Source organism: Diadema antillarum, unplaced genomic scaffold (genome assembly GCF_040938485.1).
Source record: "Diadema antillarum isolate AM-2024a unplaced genomic scaffold, OU_Dant_1.0 seq00001120_RagTag, whole genome shotgun sequence".
NCBI lineage: Eukaryota > Metazoa > Echinodermata > Echinoidea > Diadematoida > Diadematidae > Diadema > Diadema antillarum.
This window is the reverse complement of record NW_027271934.1, coordinates 10,760-37,828: the sequence shown is the minus strand read 5'-3', so window position 1 is coordinate 37,828 and position 27,069 is coordinate 10,760. Positions and strand designations below refer to the sequence as shown.

The 27,069-nt window shown below is 40.4% G+C and overlaps 1 protein-coding gene and 1 pseudogene across 1 annotated transcript; both read left to right on the top strand.

The window, feature by feature from the left end:
- Positions 1-1,780: 1,780 nt before the first annotated feature.
- On the top strand, positions 1,781-8,006 carry LOC139743893 (protein dispatched homolog 1-like). The gene is made up of 4 exons (XM_071654360.1): positions 1,781-1,920; positions 3,175-3,298; positions 4,291-4,510; positions 5,392-8,006. The coding sequence occupies exons 1-4, from the start codon at positions 1,781-1,783 to the stop codon at positions 8,004-8,006; spliced, it is 3,099 nt and encodes a 1,032-aa protein (XP_071510461.1).
- Positions 8,007-8,593: 587 nt separating this feature from the next.
- Positions 8,594-26,837, top strand: LOC139743892 (protein dispatched homolog 1-like; annotated as a pseudogene).
- The last annotated feature ends 232 nt before the right edge of the window (positions 26,838-27,069 follow it).

Genomic DNA, 27,069 nt, shown 5'->3' with positions numbered 1-27,069 from the left:
ATAGACAAAATACACTCTCCGTGTTTGACGTGATTATAAAGTGAAGTTCCCTGTATCGGAAATCCCGTGAAAATGCCCATGAACATGATAAAAGAAACAGTCAATTGAAAAGTCCCACTTTCCGATTAGCGAAAAGCTGCGACAACGCGAACAGGTTGGCCATCTTTCCGAAACCAATGAGCGATACTGATTACCGGTACTTTTTCATCGTCGAATTTTCACATCAGCAATTGATGACAAGTGAGAATGGTTGACTTTAAAATTTCATTGGTACCAATAAAAAAACGACAACAGAAATGGGGAATACTAAAGAAAACAAAACAGTAGGTTACTGACACCACTATTATAAGGGGATAGCAGACCAATTCTCTTACATACAGTTGTATAAAATTATACATACACTGTATAAACCTGGTCATTTTACTATCATACTCCAACCAAAAAGAAACAACAATGAAATGACTTTATTAAGGAACTAAGAAAAAAAGTCTTTGAAAATAGGGACAGAAACTCAGAGTACGGTAATTGAAAATAAAAAGTGATTTTACCCCATCGAAACTAAAAAGAAAACGTGCAAGTGCCAACATTCTATAAATGAATGATACATTCCAATGTTGTTGTATTTTGTTTCAGTGTATCTTTTTTTTTTCTTCAGTTCGGCATTAAACATCAATTTTCATCATACAATATACCCGAAAACCCCACGACGAAAAAAAAAATAATTCCGTTAGTTAAGATATGAGATTTTATCAAAAATGATGGCAGGACACAGTAATAAACATGTATGGAAAAAATATTTGGTGATTTAGATGCTGAATACAAGGAAATATTACGTCATCATAATAATTGTAATTTGATATCGTGACACCGTGGTTTCGATTTCACCTACCTACGATTTAAATCATTGAAAAATAAACAGTGCGAGCTGGTGTACAGTGAGGTAGCAATCGGATCCGTTTACATTTTTTTAATGAATGAATGGATAGACAGAATGTATACTCAAATGGGTCGGGTGTGTGAGCGAAAGGCAGTCGTATCGCAATGCGTACTTACAGTCTGTACGTGCGGGCTGTCTGGGCTGTAAGAAAAATCGATAATGCTGTCACTGTTGGGATAATTGTCTTCTATTGTTAGGCACTGTGTATACAACTCGTCTACTTAGCTACGTGGGTACCACACGACCAGTGTGGCACGGGATCGAGATGTATTTACGGAAATAGGTTTGTAGCAGAACTCGAGATGCCGGTTGTCTAAGCCATTGGCGTTCTGCTCTAAGTCTTCAATGCTACCGTGTCGCCTTATGGAGAGGCTAGCATTTTGCGGAGTGTAGGCCTAGCTAGTCGATCGTCAGTCGCTTTCAATAAAATGCTACGTCTTTGGGCGTTGATTCTTCGCTTCGTCTCCCAGCCGTTCTCACATTGTCCTGATTACATCATTCGCCATGGCTTGGAGTCACGTTGATTTGTCTTCAAGAACAGAAATTATATAATCAACGTCCTGCAGGGGAAAACCTCAGTAAGGGGAAATCAGGTTGGGCGTATACGTCTCTTCAGTATGGTATTGTGGGTTTCCCCGCACGTGTCATTCACCAGCCGAAATTCACTTATGTGTCTAGACCTACAAAGGTTCATGAACACAAGGTGACTTGTCTCTTTTTTGTTGTTTTTCAACCATACCTCAGTTTGAGCCATGAACGCACTTTGATACAGGTGATTCACTTCATTTCTCAGGGTCTTTGACGGCAGAAGTAAATCGTTTTGACACCACATCGAACCAAGCGATGAAAATTAAACCAGCCAGCTCCAATCCCGAGATAGGGGACCAAGGCACCGATGACGAGCACACTGCCGACCAGGGCCGGGGGCAAGCTGTGGCTGATGGTGATAATGAGAGGGAACGAGGTTTTGGCTGCGGTAGGGGGTAAGTTCAATATTGTTGTTTCCCCCATCGGTCTCTGTTTCTTTGCATTGATGCCTACATTAGATTTGCAGACGATACGTTATATATCACGGACTTTTATCTGATTATTAGTTCCCATCTTGTCGCAATATGTTAGTGCAATTCTCGGCGTATTGTGCTGACAACGTGGACCACTGTCCTAATTAGAACGCAGTTAGCATGAATGACGTCCAATAGCTAACAAAGTTGTGTGATTTTGACAGTACATCCATATAATTGACTATGATATACAGACTTCTATTCGGCATGTTGTATACTGAAACTCGAGTTAAGTCTGCTTGTGATAGGAAAAACGTCTAAGCTATCAAAAATGTGAGTATAATCTTGTACCTGCTCGAATATGATATGACATATCGATTAACAGAATATGTAAATCTTGATACCATAACGTCAACTATTGCGGAAGATGTTCATCGTCGTGAAAGAATGAAGCTAATCTTTTGTCTCAGGAAGAGAGGTAAACACGAAAAATGATTACGACGTTTCTTCCGCGAAGTCTGTCAAGTCAGCTATTGTTTTGATATTTTCGACGCTCACTTTTCAGTCAACTAAAACATTGGCATTGACTATGTCACATGTCCTGATGTAATGTGAAATTGCCTCTTTATTTATCAAATATCGGTCGCAGTGATAGAGATTCCACAATTATGTCTCTTCTGTCGTAATTCCGGAATGCTTGTTTATACATTTCTGGATGTCGTTGATGTTGCAACTTTACCAAGCGAGGTCTTTTTATACACATTTATAGATAAGAGTCAATGCTCCCTTTTCCCACCCTCACCTTCGGAATCTCGGTGCTATAGCCCTCCCGATTCATGTGTTTTCATGCGTTTTTCGGATGTTACTTTTCCCGCTTACTTCATGTTTAGAGCCAAACTTCTAGTACAGGGTTGCCCCCCCCCCCCTTTTTTTTCACCCAGGTTTGTGGTTCTGCGGCGCCCTGGCATGTGATACATGTACACTGTAATGTATGTTCTTGTTGTGAAGCCTTTAAGTTGCTAAATTACCGTTCATATGATTATCTTTATGAATAAATTCTGTTTGTGTCATACTTACCTTTCCATTTCAGATTTCAGCCTTAATTCAATAGCTAACTTTTTATTGTCAGTCATTTCTTTTCAGTTTCGCCCTCCCCCTTCCTCCCTAGTGTTTCTTAATCATTAATCTCTATAACAATAACTGAATCCCTTTTATCATAATTATTGCACCATGCAGATACTCTCGGTTTGTGGCAAACTATCCATCCGCTGTGCTGGTCGCAGTGCTGGTCTGTGTCCTCGGTCTTGGGGCCGTGGCAGTCTTCACAGGACCCTTGCCATCCTTCGAACACCCAACTAAAGTACGTTTAGCAATTGTTACTATCATCTTTGATCAATATACAAGTTGATGGAAATCGTGTTATCAAATGCGGTGGTGTACAATGTTAGGCTTGTAGTGCCAATACAGAGGCCGTAAAGAGCATTTCGTGTGTTTTCTTTACAAATCTGCAAGAACTTTTGGTGTGTAACTTTGTTGCCATTTCTCTGCTTTCAGCTGTCTAGTTTTACGATTATCTACTCACTGCTTGTGATGTGAAGTTATTTTTTCGCTTCTGCACTTCTGACTCGAGCCTTAACGGAACTATTGATTAAGGCTCTAACCTTCTATCTTATAATGATTCCAATTGAGTATTAGACTCTCTAAATCGCCGACCATCCCCTCCCCCGACTTTGCACACAGTACAGTTCATTTGCAGTTTAATCATAAGACGAATGAAATTGGGTATGGACGAATAGAAAGACTAAAGTGGCAGAACCAATACGTGAGTTTGCTTCTGGTGTGGAATTTAGCCGTCTGATATGGCAGTGTCTGCACATGTCAGAACTTTGAAAGATTAGGAGGAACAGTTTCTTCAATAAAAGAATCACTGACATGTCAAACTGGAGACCTGAATCTTAACACAATAATCTCAGATCGCAGTAGCTGTTGAAGTTGCACATGGTCCATGAATTTCGTCATTTATCGATGTCTTTACTCTTTTATGAATTTACATTTGTCAAATTTGTTTTTGTTTATCTCTATTGTAAGATTGATATCAAGACGTGAAAAAAAGCCCGACGGTGCATCAGGCAACATTAATTGTCAATTCTGCAACTTCGTCGATTTGTGTTGCTCTGCAATAATACACAAAGACTTTCGACATGGTAACGGTCGAAACATAGTGACGCTTTTCCACTCAACTGAGTTCATAGCAAAATTCGTTGCTTATCACAGCCTAAACGGCGCATTCTATAGCTTGTATAACTTCCATGTAATGATCCATATTTTTCGTGTTGTGTGCCTGGTCTGCAGGGGTTCAAAGCGCGAGGCACAACCCTGAGCGCTCGCCTTCTGACATATGCGAGACATTCGGACTCGGAAGACTCTGCAACTGTGTTGTACAACCCTTATCCGTCCACTTTCAACTCCAGTCTGTCTGCAGATGGAACCTTCATCGTCGAAGACTCGGACTCAAGTGACAGCAATCTCACGACGTCGGTACTTCGCTTCACTCCTTCTTGCCAAAATGTTTGTAAGTTGTCCATCTCTCTTGCTCTCTGTCCTTTTCACTTTCGCTCTTTCTCTCTCTCCATTATTTCTATACCGAACCGATACTTTTCTCAAGACTGTAGTTGTTTATAACTATCTAACTGTATTATTTTAGCAGTAGATGACTGGTTGCGTCACTTATGATTCATGTGAGTTCGAATTCTCATCAACGAGTGACTTCTTGAGCACGCATAAACAGGAAACAGGAAAATAAATATAGTTAACTCTTTGATCAAAGTACTTGAAGAGTCGTTTTTGCCGCCTTCTTCACCGTAATAAAAAAACCGAGCAACCGGCTTTATGGTAAAGACATGAAAAGAGGGCACTGATACCTGTTTATTGCCACTTGGTCTAATATCAGATGGTCTACTTCCCAGTTCGTCTAACACCACAACGGCTATAAACTCATTGGTCTAATATAACTTCTGTCTAATGCCCGTTTGGTCTCATCCTCACTTGGTCGAATGACCAGTTTGGCTAATTTCGTTTCGTCTATAAATGACCAGATGGTCTAATTGCAATTTTGTCTCCTTGATTTTTTTTTTCCATATCGTCAGATCAACTGTAGGTATTAGACGAAATGGGTATAGCCCACCTGGAAGTAGACCAACTGGTAATGAAGTGGCACATAGACTAAGTGGTCAATTGACGAACTGGTTGCAGACGAAATATGATTAGACCACGTGGGTTGAGACTAAATATCTATTAGACGAAATGGGACTAAACCAAGTGATAGATCACCCTGAAACCGAGGCATCTGAGATTATGTCAGAGCCCAATATTTAACGTGTATTACCAATGCTGCACCACAACGCCTATTCAATTATTCTCTGAGAACTTTATATTTTTTTTCTCATTTTGTAGTGAGCAACCCATTGCGGATGGTGTACCAATCTGACGGTGGAGCGGACATGTTCTCTGCAACCGTCATGAGAGCTGTGTGCCAACACGACCGGGAAAATTATCGCGAGACCGACGGATTCATCAGCTATTGTTACACGGACAATAGTACCCGCTGTCCAACTTGGTCTCTCGGGCATGTGACGGCCCTCGTCGCCGGTAAAGACTCTTGTGCGGGGATTGTTGAAGCCGACGTAGAAGTTCTGAAAACTGTGCTTCTTGAATGCGTAGACTATTATCGAGCTTCAGGTGCTTGTTTTGATGGCACTGATGATATCACCTGCATCGGCGTACCAGACAACTGCACGTACTACAGCACTTTGATTCATACAGTTTTCCATTATCTCACGCCCGATGATTTTGCAGCAATGGTGTCGGAAGGAAATTTTGCTCTAGAGTACACCCTGGTAGCTCCTCCCCTCCCCGAGTGGTATTGGTCCGATTTTTACAATGATCATATAAGCTCGTCCTCCCTCCAAGGGGATTCTCTGCGAATAATACATGTAGGCATCGGAGGAAATTTCAAGCTCAATCTTTTCGCATCTTATCTATTGTCGGACTCGTTGTACATAGGGGTTGGGTGTGCTTTCGTTTTGCTCGTCATATGGATGTACGTTGGGTCTTTATTCATCACCCTCATGACTGTGTTAGGTATGATTATGGCAATGGTCGTTGCTTATTTTCTTTATCACACCATATTTAGAGTTCCCTTCTTTGGATTCATCAACGTAGTCACGGTTGTACTTGTCATCGGCATTGGTGCTGACGACTGTTTCGTATACGTCGACATCTGGAAGTTAGTCAAGGCAGAAATTGGGGGAGGTCGAGTTAACCATGCTATGATTCTCCAACAGACGCTCAAGCACGCTTCGATCACCATGTTTGTGACGAGTTTCACGACGTCGTCGGCCCTGTTCGCCGGGATCGTCAGCTCAATCACCGCCATTCGCACCTTTTCGGTGTTTGCGGGCAGTTCCATCATCGTCAACTTCGTCCTCACGATGACGTGGATCCCAGCGGCCGTGATGATCCATGAAAAGTACTTCTTATGCAACGGCAACGACGAGGAGGGCTCATCCTGTAAGTGTTGTGGATGTTGGTTTACTGTTGGGCGGTTTTACAACCGTATAGCCAGAGCTGGCAGCACCTTCTTCGAGGTCTATCTGCCAATCGCTATCAATAAATTGAGGATACTGTGGATAATCCTTCTGACTGGGCTTGGAATAGGCGGATTTGTCGTGGTCTTCATCACACCCCGATTGCGCTTGCCGTCCCAGTCCGATTTTCAAGTTTTCCGAAGTAGTCACATACTCGAGCGATACGACCAAGTCTACAAGAAGAACTTTGCCTTTGAAAGCGACTCTGCCAGGAACTTGCCCGCCTTCGTTGTGTGGGGTATCAAGGCATTGGATAATGGCGATCACTGGGACCCAGACTCAGAGGGAACGACCGTCATGGACGAAACGTTCGACGTCACATCAGAAGAGGCTCAACAATGGCTGTATGAGTTTTGTGCAAATTTCCGGAATGCGAGTTTCCACGACAGCGACGCAGACCCGTTGCGCGAGGAAGGATGTTTTATCGATTCTTTCCGAGATTTCATGGAGGGGCCATGTATAAATCCATTAGATGGGGGAAGTCTCTCTCCATGCTGTAGTCAAACACATTTTCCTTATACTCCTGATTTATTCGTCCAGTGTGCAAAAGTTTACTCCACGATACGCTGTGTTCTTGACCCCCACATCTGCACTTATGGGAGTCCCGGTCTATTCTTCAGTGACGATGACACTATCGTTGCACTGACTATCAGTTTGCAAACAAATATAAAGTTATCTCAGGATTACCAAGAAATGAGTAACTTCTGGCAGGAGCTAAACCAATTTGTAGACTCACAAGTGGATGATGCGCCAGCGGGAATGGAGAATGGCTGGTTCGTGAGCTCCCACGGTTGGCAGCTGTTTTTCTACGATCTACAGAATGGCCTGGCCACCGGTGCACCGCTCTCGGTCGGCGTATCTCTGGCAGTAGCGGCTGTCGTCCTGCTGATAGCCATCAGGAATGTTCTCGTGACCCTGTATGCCATACTAACAATTGCATTTGCAGTTTTCGTCGTCATTGCATCTGTCGTCCTCTTAGGTTGGGAGCTGAACATCTTCGAGTCGACCATCTTGTCACTAGCTGTCGGACTCTCGGTGGATTTCACGATCCACTATGGCGTCTCCTACGGCCAGGCTCCTGACGAAGATCGTGAGGGGCGGTCTATGTTCGCCTTGCGAACACTTAGCGCCGCTCTAACCATGGCGGCCCTAACCACCTTTTTTGCTGGAGCCTTCATGCTGCCCGCAACGGTACTCAGTTACGTGCAATTGGGTACGTTCCTCGTTCTCGTCATGACCATAAGCTGGTTCTACGGAACGTTTCTTTTCGTTTCGATGTGCCGTACCATCGGACCCCAGAAAAGCTTTGCGCAAATCTCTTTATCGTGCTTCGTCAGGAAAACGACGTCTGAAAACACAATTGAAATGACAAGGGAGGACCACGCGCATGAGCAGCATGTGGACACTTCTGACGAAAGATAATATATTTCCAATACGTGCAGTAATGGCATAAATATACATAATAAAGCGTATATATATAATATATACGTATGTATATTCATATATATATATATATATATATATATTTACATGTATACATACATATGTATACAACGTCAATGTAATTGTCACTTAAAAGTTTATCCATGCTGGGCCAAAACGCCTGTCACTAGAGGATGAAACCACTTAGGTCTAAAAGCCATTGTCAATTGGCACGTAGAGAGAAAGAAAAAAAAAAAACCCTTTCAAATTCATATACTGTTGCTTCCACGCGGGCGGACAAGAATGTCTAAGGTGTTCAACAAGTTTCTAGGCGTCAAAACTCTGAAAAGCGGACTTGTCATCTCACCAGCAGAAAACTCTCTAAATGTGGACCTCCCGGGAATATCACTGACCTTGAAATTTTGCTTCAACCACGAAATGGATTACCAAGTGAGATGTTATTGTTACCGACAGTAAGTACATATTTCGTTTAACTCACATACCGTTCACACACATTCGTCGGTCGTTAGTCCCACCTGTGTGTGCCGTGTCGAACTTGAAACTCTACGTTCCAGTAAACTGAAACCATGGTGTCCGGCCCTAAATCAAACAAGTACAAGGGGATACCAGGATCTGGCAACTTTTCCTTTAAACTACCAAAGGGTGTAACTGTCCAAAGTACCAGAAAGGCACTGGAAATAATATGCCTATCACGCCTTCTCAATATCGAGACCGACACCGACCTTGAGGACAACCTCATCGAAAAGGACTTGGGTGCGATATACCCTGAGCTAAATCCGGTTATAGTCCGCCATTTTGTCCTCACCCGCACCCGCATTGTACTTGAGAAGGACAATGACATTTCTACTGCCAGCGACCAGTCGTCTCACAATAGTTCAGTTCACCAGCCGAGAGATCGCCTTTGTCAACTGTGCGCCCTTCCCCGTGACTCTTCTGGCCCTCTTTGTATGAAATGCAAATGCCTGCCTCAAAGAGTCGACGACCTAACAATGGAGTTACGTAAAGTGCAGCACGCCATTGATGCCCTGTTGGACATCCCCAAGGCTTCTGCATCAGCCGCACCCCGAACTGCACCCCCCTCAAGTGAACCACCGACACCTCCAGGAACCCTACGAACAGATAAACAAAGTCTCCATCAAAATCCGTCAACTTCTCGTCAGATGCCCCCAAATCGTCAACCACCCCCCAGCCGCCATCTCGCCACAGCAACAACCACGCCCCCACTCGGCAACGGACCTCCCAGTCAACCGAGCTCGCATCCATACTATCCTCAACCCAACCTACCCCTCCGACAGCAACAGTTCGATTCCCACCCGCCTCCCCAAGGTCCTCCTCCCCACGGCCCATCCAACCATCACATGTATCACCTCAACCAGCCACCCCACCCCACGACGTCTCGCGTGTACCATCCCACCCGGCCACTCCAAAAGCGCACAAATACCGACATCCAACGCATCCCTTACAGTTACGCTCTCGACAGACCATCGTACGCATCAGTGCTCCGTGCCCCACCCCTTCAGTTGTATCCCAGCTACCATGGAGTCCCGCTCGGCTGTCAAAATTGCGGAGAGCCCAATCACAGGTCGCAGTCATGTCGCCATGGTATGCAACTTCAGTGTAGTCGATGTATGCAATATGGACACAAAGCGAAACTTTGTCCATTCTAGATTGTCGGCCAAGAAGAGAGTGCCCGTCAGACTGTTCATGGGTCATGCTATGCACGGCATGAGGGTAAAGACAGAGAGACAGGCAGAACAGATAAAAGTATGAAATGTTTTAGTTCTGATAAGTGTAGATATAATGTTGATCAAACCTTGAAATGTATATCTTTGAATGTGAGAAGTGTTGTTAATAAGATGGAAGAATTACAGGCAATCATAGAAATTGAAAATCCCGATGTTATGTTTTGTACTGAGACGCACTTGGGGTGTGACGTTATATCAGCTGAGATTTTTCCACAAAATTACAGCGTGTTAAGGAAAGATAGAAATAGACATGGTGGTGGTGTACTTATTGCTCATAAGCAAGAGATATGTGTAACGCATCGCCAAGATTTAGAAACAAATTGTGAAATACTCTGGTGTGAAATGTCTTCTCCAAATAAGAAATCGTTGTTTTTAGGTGTATTCTACAGACCACCAAATAGTTGTATGATCAATATGTATGAATTAGAAAAATCTCTGTCACATATAACCGAAAATGGTAAGAGAAATAAGCAAATTATTCTGACAGGAGATTTTAATCTCCCACAGTTAAAGTGGTCAGACGGGTTTGTTACTGATTTGGACAATTCTCAGTTGACTGATCAAATGTTACATATAATAGAAATGAATTCTTTTTATCAACACATCTCGGAACCAACCAGAATTACAATAACATCTAGTAATACACTAGATTTGTTATTTTCAACTGATCCAACTATGATAAGTGATGTGAAAATTATTTCAGGTATAAGTGATCATGATGCTATTGTTTTTAAGATTCTTTGTAACACACAGATAATGAATCAGAATCGTAGGATGATTTATCTTTACTCAAGAGCTAACTTTGATTCTTATAGAAATGATCTGTTACAATCGCAAATGCACGGTAAATCATGTAATGACATTGAGTCCGATTGGAAAATATGGAAGAGTAGTCTACTAGATGCAGTTGAGAAAAATATACCTAAACGCAATGTAACTATTGGTTCTTACGTACCATGGATTGATAAAGAAGTGAAGAAAATACTTAAAAAACGTAAGAAGTTATATGATATTGCTAAAACAACGAACGCTAAGAATGACCGTGAAAAATTTTCACAAATAAGACGGGAAGCTAAGAAATTGTTGAAACAAAAATATAAGAATTATATGTGTAATACCTTATGTGAGGATATAAAGCAAAATCCGAAAAGATTTTGGAAGTTTGTTAAATCAAAGAAGATTGAACAAAGACGATATCATCTTTGGTAGTAAACGGAACTCACGTAACAGATGACAAAATGATTGCACATATTTTAAATACACAGTTTCAGTTTACATTCAATGATTCCCAGTTTACTCATCCCCGACTGAACGATTTGTTTTCTTGTGTTCCAGTCATGGAAAATATTGTTTGTGATGTCGCTGAAGTGCGTAAATTATTACAGAATATTGATGTCAGTAAATCCCAAGGACCAGACGGCTTGCCAGCAAAAATATTGAAAGAAGGGTCTGAACAATTAGCCAGTTCCTTATGTAAATTATTCAATGAATCTTTGTCCTCGGGAAAGCTGCCCGTTGACTGGCGAAGAGCTAACATTTGCCCTATATTTAAGAAAGGTGAGAAAAACGACCCAAATAATTATCGTCCAATTTCTATGACTTCTATTGTGTGCAAATTACTTGAAAAGATTGTATGTCGTCGACTTGTTAATCACCTGTCAGTGAACAATATATTGTGTGACGGTCAGCACGGTTTCCGTGAAAAGCGCTCATGTGAGACACAATTGATCGAAGCTATTCACGATTGGTCAAGTGCGATGGACTCAGGCTCCCAAGTGGATATCGTCTTTTTAGATTTCGCCAAGGCGTTTGATAGTGTTCCGCACAGTCTTTTAGAAATTAAATTACAAAGGTACGGTGTAGTAAACTCCAATTTGAAATGGATCATGAATTTTCTAGAACATAGAGAGCAGAGGGTTGTGCTCAACGGGGAATGTGCCGACTGGGTTGATGTTAAGTCTGGTGTCCCGCAGGGAACCATCCTTGGTCCGATTTTGTTTTTATGTTTCATAAATGATATTACTAATGATATATCTTCCAATATTCGTCTTTATGCAGACGATTGCATTTTGTATAGGTGTATTAATTCACTTGAAGACTGTGACGATTTACAAGGAGATCTTGATGCTTTGGGTATATGGTCTAAGACATGGCATCTTGACTTTAATGTTAATAAATGTAAGATTATGAAAATGTCACGGAAAAGAACAAAATATGATTATGATTATGTTTTATGTGAAAAGAAATTAAGTATAACTCATTCAGAAAAATATCTAGGAATAATTATCAATGAAACACTCAACTGGAACGATCATTGTAATGAAACGTATGTTAAATGTAATAAAATTATTGGTGTCATAAAAAGGAATTTTTTACATTGTCCCTCACATGTTTTAATCAGTTTATATAATTCTCTTATACGTCCATGTTTAGAATATTGTGCTGCTGCATGGGATCCATACAGATTATCTCACATTAACATACTTGAGCGTGTTCAGAAGAGGTTTGTTAGATTATTGTTTCGTGACTGGGAAACAGGTTATGATACGTTGTTGCAAAAGATACATTTCTCGAAATTAATTACAAGACGTAAGTATTTCAGACTTATAATGTTTTACAAAATGATAAATGATATAGTGAATACTGGACAACAAAGAATTACACGAGAGAACAGATTTGGTAGAAATGATCATAATAAGAAAGTATATATCCCGTTTGCAAGAACTGATTATTTCAAATGTTCTTTTTATCTCAAGACTTCACAAGAATGGAATTCATTGCCAAGTAACATTGTAGCCAGTACATCTCTTTCTCGCTTTAAATATTTATTAAGACAGTTTTTATGTATGTGAATTCATCCTACAATGTATCATGTATATCATATAAGTCTCATTTGATGAATTTTAACCTTACTCTGTCCGGTGCAATATTAATGTGCATATACTATGATATAGACTCTTTTTTTTTTAATGTATTCGTCCATGTTTTAATATTCCGCTAGTATACCCTGCAATATGGTTTGTTGTCTTAGATGATTATTCCTCTCTTGCGATATCACTTATTTACATTTTATCCTGGTTACCCATTTTTTGTGCAATATATTGCTGTTCAGAAGGCCAGAGTTTGATTTCATTGTCATTTTACAATAACTGTATTATATTTGTACCTATATGTATTTAGATTTTTGTATTTCAATGTTCCAATCATAATTTTTAATTTGTTTAATTTTGTGATGATGTACTCCAGGGGTGCAGACATGCATGGGTATTCGTACCTTTTTTTGCACCCCTAGACATGTTGTTTTTGATTTGTCTGAATAAATACAATACAATACAATACAATACAATTATTTTGAGACTACGTCTGTTCTTACTTGAATGATACAAAAGTTCCGGTAAAGAACAACAGTGATGTACGCTGTAGTACCAACACACACACACACACACACACACACAACAATTCAAGTGTTGCACGTCCATACAGTGTGTTTACGAAAGCAAAATATTGGTTTATAATTTTGGTATATAATCTGTTCCATCCTTCATATATATGTATATATAATTGTATGAAGAGCTTGCTTCCAAAAGGCACTGAATCCATCATTTTCAATGGATTTAGCACCTTTCGGGAGCAAGCTCTTCATATAATGTATATATATATATCTATACATGATTTTTTTTATTCACTCATAATTATGCATAATCTATTGATTGCTTTCCAAGTGTATTCTATTGTGCAATCAAATGTTTATATGCGTACAGAGTGCAATGTGGATGTGTGTTCATTATGTTATGTATCATCAGAAATTCAGGAGAGATGATTTCACCGACATGACTATTGAACGAAAATTCTTGAAAGTTATTTGATTTTATTTATTGTGGTAGTATACTGTATGCTATCTTGAGGTACATGCAATCAGGAAAAGAGAAAAAGCTAGAGGGGGGGGGTGGGGAAGGGAGCGGAATGAGAGGAAGGGGTCAGAGTAGAGAGATGGATATTGACGGTACATATTACAATTATGTCAAGTAACGGGTTGATAAATAAGCCTTGTACTCAAAAAAGTTGTGCATTACCTGTAGTCAGACACATTGCTACTGCATTGGGACACTGCTTGTATATTACGCACTTCTTAAAATTCAAAAACTGGCAGAGTTTTTAGTTTCACTGGTGAGGGACATTAGCTAGAAAGACCAAACAAAAATGCTTTATGCAAAATTGAATGTATACAGTAGAAGTATTTCGTTACCTATTTGTGAATAAACCTTGCCTTACAAGTGAAAACGAGATATCATAAAGAGTCAATGTTTATTTCTTTTTAGTACAATGTATACTCCATTGTAATATGAATGACCTTTGAGTGCACGTAGCGTATAATTTTTTTATCATGTCTGTAAAAAAAAAAAAATGGCTGAGAGCACTGCGCATTATGATATAAATTTTATAAATATTACATGATCTTGAATGCACTGTATAATTATGCTCGGCAAATACATTAGCCGGGTTCACACGTACAAATTAGCGGGATGACGATCGCGATGCTCATCCCGAGTTTTTTTGCGAGCGTCCACACGTACCAAATTAGCGGGATAGCGATCGCGATCGGTATCCCGCTAATTTGGCGAGCGTCCACACGTACCGAATTATCCCGCTAATTGCCGATAGAGATAACAGCAAAGCCTGGAAACTGGGTCACACTGCGCCCTTCTCTATCACTGCCTGCGCGCACTTACCTTTGTCCATTGTCTTTTACGCGTCAGTGGTGTGGTTCGCGCGCTGTTGTTGTTGTGCTCCAAAGAGGTGAAGGACCTCTTCGCAGAGGCCTCGCTGTTGTGATGTGCGCATTGCATGATGGGATATAAAAACTCGAGATTCTAGTCCCGACCGTTCACACGTACCAGCGCGGGGCCAATTATCCCGCTAATTGAGGAACCAGCGCAAGATTTCTTGGGATGACGATCGCGATGCAAATCTCGAGATTTGTATCCCGCTAATTGGTGTACGTGTGAACCCGGCTACTATTAACTCAAGCATGTCAAGTGCAGTTTTATTTCACCAAAGCCTAAGGCCATGATAGAATAGAATTGCACGAGTGCTAATGATGCTTTTGGAGTGTATATTGACTAGAATAGAGCATGACCAATCACAAATAGTGTTACAAAATACACTATTTGGTATGGAAGATAGATACACATTGTATACTTTCAATTCTCATGATAATATTGATGCAAGAAATCTACTAATAGACTTATTGTCCCTGCGTTTACGTAAAACATATATGCAGCTGCATGTATGCAATTAACGTATTCTGTAATTTGATTGTCACGTCTCTGTGTTGAATATAGTAACATTTGATTTTATGTGCCTGCCTAAAGGGTATACATGTATGTGCATGCAGAAGACATTTTATTTTTTAGCGAGAATAACGTCTATGTCAGGATTTTGACCAGTCAAACTTAAAAGAATAGTTAATATTTCTTTCATATCACTTTTTTTTCTTGTTTCATTTTATAAGTTTATTCAAATATTATTCGTTGCTATTGATAAAACGAAGTAGGTGCTTTCGAAACACCAACATTCTATCAGAAAGCAGATAAGGTCATGGGCGTCACCAGGGGGAGAAGTGGTTGGTGCGAACGCAACCCCCGTCAGACCCTTACAAAAAAATGATTTAAAAACTTACTTATCATATATGCGCGCACAATCTAAATGTTCATGGTCTCGGAGGTGGGACATCGCCCCCCCCCCCCCTCATCCAGACCATCCCCGCTCGCTAATACGGGCTCTTAGGTGATGAAACCCGGAAGTGCAACCAGAAATACAAACGCACCTCCCCCCCCCCTCCCCTTGAAAAAAAGATGGTGACGCCTCATATGAATACATCTCACATACTCTTGGAACCAAAGCAGAGGAATCAATCAACGTTTCGATTTTTACTACAGTAAGTCGTAATGAAATCAATTTTGAGAAAGGAAGTGAATAGTTTATATTTCTTTTCCAAAACTTTGCCATTTTGTAAGATGTTTATTTTGTACCCAAAGGACAAAATGTAGGAAGACAAATATGAAATTCTGAATGTTTGCGATACATTATTATCATTATATAACCACAGTGAATGTATTAGATCATTGGGTACAGTGCCACATAGGCCATAAAGGCCATACATGTTTATAATTCATTTGAAAATTAAAATCTATTTTTTTGTCTTTATCATGAAAATCATCCGAGCAAGAATTTAAATTAAATATGAAAGTTGTATTTCTAAGAGACGGCAATAATTGCTCCTTGTTTTTGTATATATGTGTATACATATGTATATGAATATATATATATATATATACATATATATGTGTGTATGTGTGTGTGTGTGTATGTGTGTGTTTGTGCGTGTGTGTGTATGTGTGTGTTTGTGCGTGTGTGTGCATATACATGTAACACACACATATATATTACATATACATCGTCACTCGTTCGACAAGACCAACATGACCTATCTCAAAAATGTCAAATGTTCAGGAGAGCAAAAATACATGGCAGTCAAAGCACTATCAAATCGGATCGCCTTTCTTTTGACATGGAATAGTGGCTGCATTTTGGGGGTAAGACAGGATTTGGACAAAACATAATAATGATAATAATACATTACATTTGTAATGCTCATTTGTAACGGCGATTGTGTAATCGTGCATTGTCACTGAAAAAAAAAAACGTTTTCCTTAAACGTAAAACTTTGACGTGAAGATACCACTGATTTTGAGGAATGAAATAATGTGTAGAACCTGTTAGGATCTATTTCAGATTGATTAAGTAAAGACACAAAAAGTGTTGATACATCAACCAAATGATATGCCTCTCCAATTTAGAAAGGAGTCGTTTTCCATCACCTCGCCCCCTATATGAAGCCCAGCTGACCCTAACCCCCTTTCTCTCAGAAGGAAGCTCGTCAATACTCGCTGTAGGCTATTCAATCGCAGACAAGGGCGAATTGCTCATTGTCAATAGCCCTTCACCACGTCTGTCCTTCGTCAGTCTGTGCTCGCTCGGAGCCTCGCAAAAATAGGCCTTCTCCCTCACCACTGTTGCCACAGACGCTCAATGAGATACACGCTCTACTTGAGCACACAGGCGTGGTGATGGTATACTACGAGGAGTTCATAACATGGCAAGCTGATGTGTGTGACACGGTGTGATTGCATGGCTGTGGCGTGCTGACAGCAGTTCTTGAATGTCTCCACCTGACATGATCCTGTAACGTTCACCCATATCCGACTTGATGCATCATCTATGCAGCAGTATACGACAGCTCAGACATGAAATATAACCGTCTGTCAAATAAGGTAAGTTATACAAAGTAACACACATTCTGTAAAATGAATGTGATACCCCGCGTGATGTCATTTCATGTAGCCGATGTGGGTGCTATCTTGGCTTAATATATCATTACTTCAGGCTGTAATATTCAAGTTGCAGCTCATCAACAGGTTATGTGATTCACGATGCAATCTGCACCATCAATGTAATTATGTAAAATTGATTTCTCCCGACGAACGTGATTGTGTTTCAAGGTATTCACGTCCTATGCACTGTAGAGGACGACATAATGATTATTACGCCAATACGCCATATAGGCCACGGTGACATTATTTTCAACAAGTTATATGAAAAAGTCTCTAGGACATTAAAAATATTGTACACATTAGAGATAATGCTTGACGACCTGATGAACTGTTCCGAGGCGATAGTTTCACAATACCCTGATGCACAAATCTTTGCGATATCAACATGCATGATGCATATCAGAGATGTACACACATAGCTGTAACCATAATTATGCCTGCCTATAGCCATGGCTCGACACTAACTTTTTTGTTTGGTGGCCCGATGGGGCCACCAAAATCCTAAATTCCAAATTTTTGGTGGCCCGAGAGAAAAATTTGGTGTCCCGAAAAAAAAAACACAATAAAAAACATTAAAAGTTTTTTTTTAAATGAGTCAAATATTTAAGATTTATGATAGTAAGAATTAGAGGTTGGACATATCTACTCATAAATAAACTTCAACAAACTTGGAACACTCACTCTCAGGCATTCATTCAGTCCTTTTCATCCATCCTTTAAAACAAATTTAACTGCTAATTTCCGGCGCACAAAGTTACGAAGTTATTGACATACTTTTCAAAAAATTTTTGGTGGCCCGAGGCGGGCCACCAAATTTGCCCTTTTTTGAAATTTGGTGGCCCGACTTTCATTTTTGGTGGCCCCGGGCCACCGGGCCCACCGTTAGTGTCGAGCCCTGCTATAGCGATGTAAGTAATTTTGTCTGCCAACATAAAATCTACGTCACTGCCCTGATATCAACGTTAAATACATTCATATAGGCCTACTTACATCGTAAATACATACAATGATAGGCCTACTACAGATATACAGGCATACATACATGCACACACATGCTCGCAAGCACACTCTTGTAAGCACATACAAACTCTTCCAAACACTGTACACACCATCACAGCATGCGTACACGCTTGTATAAACGCGAAATAATGTATTTGCTTGCCATTGCTTTTTAACCGTTTCCGCTCCATTCGGGTTGGTGAAAGGAGGTCTAGTTTATACCAGCGGTAGCCCGACGGAGCTTTATCAATGGCGATGCCATTGTTCTACCTGCTCTCTTTTTTTACGCCAGTGTGCTTCATTGACTTTGCTTCTCACTGGTTACTGAGTTTTTGTTCAGAGTTTTTGGGAGAGCGGAGAGATTCTAGCCGCAGTGTTTCATGATGTCACAGAGGTGTAAAGAATATCCTCTTCGAATGATTTCTCTGGCATACCTTTCGAGAAAAACTGTCCACCGAATCAATTATGTTTTTTCTTTCTTCTCTGTCTCTTATCTTTGTCGACGTAAAGATGTGGATAAGGATATGCAAAACAAACATTATGACACCGTTTTTGAGGGAAAAAAAAAAGATATGGTATAAACTATTACCATATACATGTACGCAAGTTTTAATTAGGACTTCTCCTCGCAGCAGGATCAACAATGAAACTCACATGAATAGAATGATCCATGGTTTTTTTTTTCTTCTTTTTCGTGAACTTGAACTATGATATTGCATACCGTCTCAATAAGATTAATGATTTTCTTTTCAAGATCTTGATATTTCGTATGAATGTTAATTCACCAGATTCGTGTTTTCTCAAAAGCGTCGTGCCAAACAAAATGATAAACTATACCACCCGTAACATATTGCATAAGTGCCCCGGGAAGGACAATAATATATTCGTGTCATCTATATTAAAGAGAATGACACAATGATTCAAACAAAAATACGGGAAATAAAGGTCTGATATTATATGATATCGATTTATCGTTCCTTTTCTTTCAGTCCAGGTGAACGAAAGAGGTAAATATTGATATGAGCATCGCCATTACGATCATTGCCATCTGCAGATAATGTGCAAATATATCATGAATACACACACACACACCACACACACACACACACACATACACATAGATATATGTAAAATGAAATATGTAAAGAGCGTATAAAAAAAAGTAATCCAACTTTAGACGGGTACTTCATCAACTCTTCTTCTTTGCATTGGATACCTAAATGTGCTGACAGATGGGAAGCTGCACTTTTTCCAAGTTTGACTGTTATCATAATAGAAGCATTGAATGTCCTCTGGATGAGATCTGTCCAGTGAATGTGGTCAAATAAATAGGCCAGTCTACACAACTACAGGTTTGTGTTGAGGGTTTCCTCTAATCTTTTACGGTCCATACCCATGATAACCTGTCCAATATTTTGATCACTCCTCCAAAGGCCAACCCACACAGTCCATTTTTCTCTGTTTATAATCAACACATATACTGCAAAAAAGTCCGGTGTTAGATAGTGAACACCGAGCTGGTGTTTAAATTTTCGGTGCTCATTTATGGTGTTAAATTAACACCTCCGGGTGTCATTTCCAAATATAAAACTGTTTTTTTTTTTTTGAAGAGTTTTCTTAGTAACTGCACTTCCTGTTGATTTTTTAATTTAAAACAAGACGATCAAGAATTTTACATTAAAATACTAGATTTTTGAAAAAAAATGTGCAAATAAATTTTACACCACAGTAACACCAGCTGATGTGGTCTCTTATTGAAGCTGGACGGGTGTTAAAACCATTCACATTAACACCAACAAATATCAAATCAACACCATGTGGTGTCATTTTTGAATTAACACCAGTACAGTGTCAAAATAACACCAAGTACAGTGTCAAATTAACACCACGAAGTGTCAGGTGAAACACTTTTCAACACCATCACAGTGCATTTTCTACACCTGTGGGTGTGGTCCTCTATTGAAGTTTGATCGGTGTTAGATTTAACACCCATGGTGTTAAATGTAACACCGATGTTTTTACAGTGTAGCTTGCAGCGACAGGACCATGTCTTGAACATGAAGAGAGAAAAATAATACATTCCTGATGTAATAATCACTTGAAGGTCAGAAAAAGTTTGCTATACACGGTAGAAAAAATAGGTTTCAACTTGAAAGTTAAAGTTAACTTATCTTAAACTTATCTTCTCTATCTTCAACCTATAAGTTGAAACCTAATTTTTCTTAGATTGCATAAATGGAAGGTGATATTTAAGCCGTATACCGCGAGGGTTTAATCACGCAAAATGTATACTGTCAGCTGTAATTTTATATGCAGGGCTTCTGCAATACCTGTAGATTTCAATTCAGTCACATATAGCGTCATATCTGTGTTTCTTGCCATCAACCAGGATGAGACGGTGAACGACGTCGATGGCGATGATGTCGCCCGATGCAAGCGACGCCGATGCACCTGCGGCATCGCTTCTGCGTAAGTACCTCACCTGCTGTCAATCGTTAAAACTCTCAGTTCGCAATGCCTCGACAGAAAAAAAAGCATGAAACATAAGTTATGTTGTTTTCAAAATGAAGGTGAACGCATACAAACTAGGGCGGAGTTATCAAACAGGGAAAAATTTATCCCTCAGTATTAATTTTTAGTTGAAACGATTCAAATCTATTATTACAGCTACTGTAATCTGTTAATCGCTAATAAGGCTACGTTAAGAATATTGCACAGGATAACATAATTCCTTATATGAAGGGAAAAAGCTCTCCTATGCATCTCTGACTCAAACGTTAACCCCCTTTGTAAAACACAAAAATGTAGCCAATGTAATCTTTGCAGTAGTTCCTGTATCTAAAGCATGTATTTACTATATGCCTCTCTTCTTTATCTTTCAATATTACAGCCTGAAGTGTATAAAGGTCGTACAGAAATCTGCTCTGTTGTGGTCAAGGAATTGTTTAAATTGTTTTGAATTGTTAAATGCAAATTAATGTCATTTTCGTTAGATATCATATGAAAATCCGTTTAAAAAAAGCAACAACAACGCACAACAGTGACATAATAATGGCGACACACAACGATATCTATAATCTTGGGCACAGTACTCCGGTATTTCTACAATCGATTTTGTGACTCTTTTATTATGATAATCTACTTACCTCTAACTAACAACTGATTATTCAAAGTATTACACGAATCGAGCTTCGCAGTACCCAAGTGTATGCCCGCCCCTCCGATCCCACTTGTCACAGACAAGTAGTTCTTGTTACTCTCATCTTGTTATCTTCACAGTTATTTGCATCTCTTGGTTGAGTTTCCATCGGTGGTCATCTTTGTAATTTTTCGCTCTTGTCGTTGCCGCCGGTGTCGCAAGTTTCCTCACAAATCCTCTGCTGTCGCTGGAAGATCCATCAAAGGTAAAAGCTCTGACTGTTATTCTCTCTCCTGAGCTAATAGTACTCGACAGAGGAGGATTGTGTATATGCAAATGGCCTGATAGAGACAAATTGCTAGGATGCAGATCGAACCATTATGGCATATATCTATTATAGATATATTTAAAAAGAATTTTTGTGAAGGGTGATAATTTGTCGGATCCTAAGTATCAATAATCTGTTGACCTTGTATCGCGATTGACCGTTTCGTTATTTTTCTCTCAAGATGTGTTTTCTCTTGTCTTTGCATTCGTTCGCAATGGTATGATAATGCTCATAATGTGATGTTCAGCATTTTTCTGAAATCTAATGAATCAGGCGTAGGAGGTTGGACTAGTAAGGTGACTAAGATTCAGTTTGCACGTCAGGCTCATTGGTCCTCGAGAGGGTTATATCTAAAAGTATCGCAATGTTTTTACAAAGTTGTGATGTATAAAAGTAGGAGGGGCAGAATTTATGCAAATTACATGAGGTCATGTCATATTTTTGAAAATCTCCAGCTGACCTGTACAAAAAACTTCACTCAATTGCTTTTCTTGATATGATATGAAGAAAATCCCCAAGAAATAAAACATCGATTATTTCTGTATTTGCAGTGTATGAATGATTGAAACGTGTCGCAAATAAGATAGCAATGATAAATTTTCAGGGGTGAGGTTACAGTTGTTGAATCATCGACCGAAAACTATATTTTTCAGGATCATTTTCTTGTAAAGACCAATGGGAAAATTGCGCGTTGATGACGTCGTTACCGAGTTACTTTGTATATACCATGGCGACTATTATCATGCACTGTTTTAGTAAAAGCATGAATATGGAAGCACTTCTAAATATCTTGGCAGTCTTACTTTCTTCTTCTTCTTCTGATTAAGTCTGCCTCCTTCAATAGACTGAAGATTCTTGCAGACTGGTGCTGTTTACATTATAATACAATTTATTTACAGATATTTACAAACAGATAGAAAAATTTGACGAAAAATTTGACTTTTCGGTCCGACTTTGATAAAAGAGCTGCCATTTCTGTTCTTGCATTGACTCAAATCATAATAGTCAAATTGAATAAGGTGTAGAATTTCACTTATGGGAAGGTTAGGATGTCAGCAGCTTCGTGTGTCAGGAAGAGAGAAGAATAATAAAAATCATCTTCATTAGCAGAAGGACAGAAACAAACCAAGATTAAAAAGCAGGAGAGAGAGAAAAAACTAGTACAGGAATGTGCCGAAATTAGGTATTAGTCGAACGATCATCTTAATGTGAAAAAAAAAAATGACTATCATGGCACGAAAAATTTCAAATTTCGTTCGGGCAGTTTTGAAACTGAAACACTACTTACGTAATTTGATAAAATAGACATTGTAGTGGCCAAGCGTGTCGTGCTACATAATAAAATAAACTTTTACTTGTTATCCTCAATCAGGGTTTCCAAGCCAGGGGCACTGTCCTGAGTGGGCGTTTGATGGCCTACGAGCGATTCATTGAAACCGACGGAGCTGTACTCCCCATATCCATCGGCGCCAATCGGCGAAACGGGACCAACCCCGATTGGACAATCGGCTTCCATCAGACGCAGGAAGTCCGCCAGTCCTGCGTGATGTCCATCTGCGTGATGTGGAATTATGACGAGCCAGGTTGCGGATCAAGGCGTAAGTTTTGCAACCAAACTCTTGCATCCCTCTATCTTTGTTTAAGAATAAAGTCTACTCAACACACCACAGTCATTCCAAGTTAGCTATCTCCTCCGTCATAATAGCCTTAAGTTATCATTAATCTACTCAATCGCGTTTTTTTTTTCACTGATACTTTGTTTAATTCTCTCATTTATTTGTGTATGTCTTGATACTGAATAACATATCTATTACCTGTAGTTTATGGTCGATTTAAATTGAAATTAGAGCAAATTTTTCACGTTAAAATAAAAACGGCAGATCGGTTCATCAATTTCCTAGGACCTTGGAAAAGTACTCAATATTTAGGCTTGATGGAACATTCGTGCGCATTGTTTGAAGTGAAAAAGAAGACAAAAGAAAGAACGAAGGAATGTAATCAGGTGAAAAAAAGAAGTTACTGGTCAAGCATTGAGATGATGATACAATCAGCAGTCTTGCAACTATTTATTTCAGGTCGAAAGAGGATATTGATAGGAATACCAGGACCATATTGCATCTTAATAATTCGCTGCAAGAGAAAATAAGTCGTAAGCAAAACAGCGGGGAGTACAGCCTTGTTGTTTTTGCAGACCAAATGGGTGTGCATTCACAAAGAGCAATAGTCAAAGAAATCTTTTTGAATACTTGATCCTAGACACAACACTCGGAGATCATATACGGAAAATATCAATCAGTTTCATATTTAGTATTTATGCAATGGCGCCATTACATTGAGAGTCTTCATCGTTTTGCGACTAAAACTCATAGTGTGTCCCCGGAAGATGAAAGAAGTACACCATGGAATTAGCACAGTGATTCGTAAATTTGCCTTCTTTTTTTTATGTTTTGATATAGCGATGTAACAGCCGAATCTAATACGTGCATAATTACTTTCATTACAGACTGACAGCCAATGACATTCCAATCAAATCAAATCAACTCAACTAATTTTATTCTCTGTGTTTAAATGACAGGGACTTCGTTTCATTCCTATCACTCTTCTTTTATTCGTTTCCATTCAGTTGCAGATCGTCTGCGCATTGTCCTACCGTACTTCAGAAGATAGCGATATGTTCATCGCGAGCGCCATGAAAGCGGCGTGTCCGCCACGACCAGCAGACGTTTCGCATTCAGCCGAGCTACGAGGAGATATGCGCATTCCGCGATGCGAATGAGACATGCTGTCCAACGTGGTCTTTGGGACACCTCGTTGCAAGCGTCAGCGGGAAGGCATCGTGCGCGAATATCGACGAAGATGACGTCAATGTTGTGAAGAGGCTACTCCGAGAATGTGCAGAGGAGTACATGGCTGGATGCTTGCAAGACTACAATGATTGCAGAAATGTGTCGGAAACCTGTTCCAATCATACGACAGCTATTAGCACAATATTTCATTTTCTCACGCCTTCCGAGTTTGTTACGTCGGTTCTACATGGTGGCTTTCACCTACCTGTCCTGATGACCTTACCACCTCTAGAATATTCTAACAATCAAACGCGCAAATTTTATGACGAGCATATGCACAGTCCTTCCTTATATGACGATGACATCAGAATAGTGGCAATCGGAGCAGGATTTAAAATAGATCTGTTTATAGATTACATTTTATCAGACTCACTTTACATTGGCTTTTGGATGTGCTGCTGTGGTCGTGATTATTTGGGTGTATGTAGGTTCCTTCTTTGTCACTATAATGACGATCCTGAGTATGTTCATGTCAATGGCGGTTGCTCATTTTCTCTACCACACTGTATTCAGGGTGACTTTCGCCCCCTACGTCAACGTACTTACGTCAGTGCTCATTGTTGGAATCGGAGCGGACGACTGCTTCATCTACGTCGACATCTGGCGGATTTCTAAGCGAGCGACGCCGAATCCGCGAGAAAATCTCGTCGCCATTCTTCGCGAGACTCTGAGCCATTCTGCCACGCCCATGTTCGTGACGAGCTTTACGACATCGGCTGCGCTCTTCGCAGGCATCGTCAGCTCGATTACAAGCGTCCGCTGCTTCTCCGTCTACGCAGGGAGCACCATTTTGGTCAATTTTGTCTTCACCGTCACGTGGATCCCGGCTTCAGTAATGATACATGAAAAGTATTTCCTGCACGAGAAGGAAAGTTCCATCACCTCGTCTAAGGGTCGGACAATTTGTTATGCCTGTGACTGGTGCTATCAAAACCTATCAAAAGCTTGCTGTAATTTCTTTGAGTTCTACCTGCCAGCAGCCATTGAAAAACTACGCGTTGTGTGGATCGCTGTCTTGGTAGGTTTGGGATTGGCGGGGTTTTGTGTCGTCTTCATTACCCCAAGGATGCGTCTTCCCTCACAGTCCGAGTTTCAAGTCTTCCGCATGAGTCACATCCTTGAGCAATACGACCAGGTATACGAGAAGATGTTTGCCTTCGAGAGCGATGCGGCAGACCTGATGCCGGCAATGATTACCTGGGGTATCAAGCCCCTTGACAACGGGAATCATTGGGATCCTGACTCCAAGGGTTCTACTGTCATGGACGACGAATTCGATCCTACCACAGCGGAGGCGCAAGAGTGGCTGTACCACTTCTGCGCAGATTTTCGAAACTCGTCATTTCATGACGATACTACGTCTCCCGACGAGGAAGTGTGCTTTGTCGACTTATTCAGGAGTTTTATGGAGGGACCATGTATGAATCCTCTTACGGGAGCCGATATATCACCATGTTGTCTTCAGTCTTCATTTCCTTACGAACCCTCTTTATTTCACCAGTGTGCAATAACTCTCTACGAACTGGGCTGCCAAGTATATCCTTGCGAATACAATAGACCAGGCCTGAGATTCAACTCAGATAACGACATCGTCGCCATGAATTTCTATCTCAACACTAATGTCAGAGAGTCGCAGGACTTTGCAGCTATGGACAAGTTTTGGAAAGATGTAAACAGTTGGGTAGAAAACAGGCTCAAGGCTGCTCCATCGGGACTAAGCCGGGGATGGTTCATAAGCTTTGGGAAGAAGCAGCTGTACTTTTTTGATCTTCAGCGGAGTCTCGCCGTTGGAACTCCGCGCTCAGTTGGCGTGTCTCTGGCTGTAGCCAGCTGCGTTCTATTTGTGGCTATCCGCAATATCTTGGTCACGCTCTATGCTATAATTTCAATTACCTGTGCAGTCTCCGTTGTCATTGCCTCTGTCGTTCTGCTTGGATGGGAGCTAAATATATTTGAGTCCATTATTCTTGCCCTCACCGTCGGCCTCTCCGTCGACTTCACAATCCATTTCGGGGTGTCTTATCGTCAGGCTCCGGCGTCGGATCGCCAGTCGCGATCGTTATTTGCGATTCAGACCCTCAGTGCCGCCATAACAATGGCAGCTCTTACCACGTTCGCCGCCGGTGCGTGCATGCTGCCCGCTACCGTGCTGAGTTACGTGCAACTCGGTATCTTTCTGATGCTTGTCATGGTAATAAGTTGGGTATATGGTACGTTCTTTTTTATTTCACTGTGCTGGACAATCGGCCCAGAGGGCCCACCTACTACGAGTGACCGGCCAACAATTTCTGCCCATCACTCTTTAGGGGCAGAGTTAGAGATGAGAAAGAGGGTCAATGAACCTTCATTTCTAGATGACGTCAGATACAGGGGAACATTTAATTTATCAGAACCACTTCTGCAATAAAAATCTATATGTCGGCTAGGTCATGAATAGTTATGGTGCAAAATTACTCTGATGGAAAAAACGCATAACGGCTGAAAAGAAAAACTTAGAACCTGAAATACACAATAACTTATTCTGTTTTTTTTTTTGTTTCGCCACTTTCTTTAAACGGAGTTCCGAATTCTCATTGCATCGCGTCGATGTT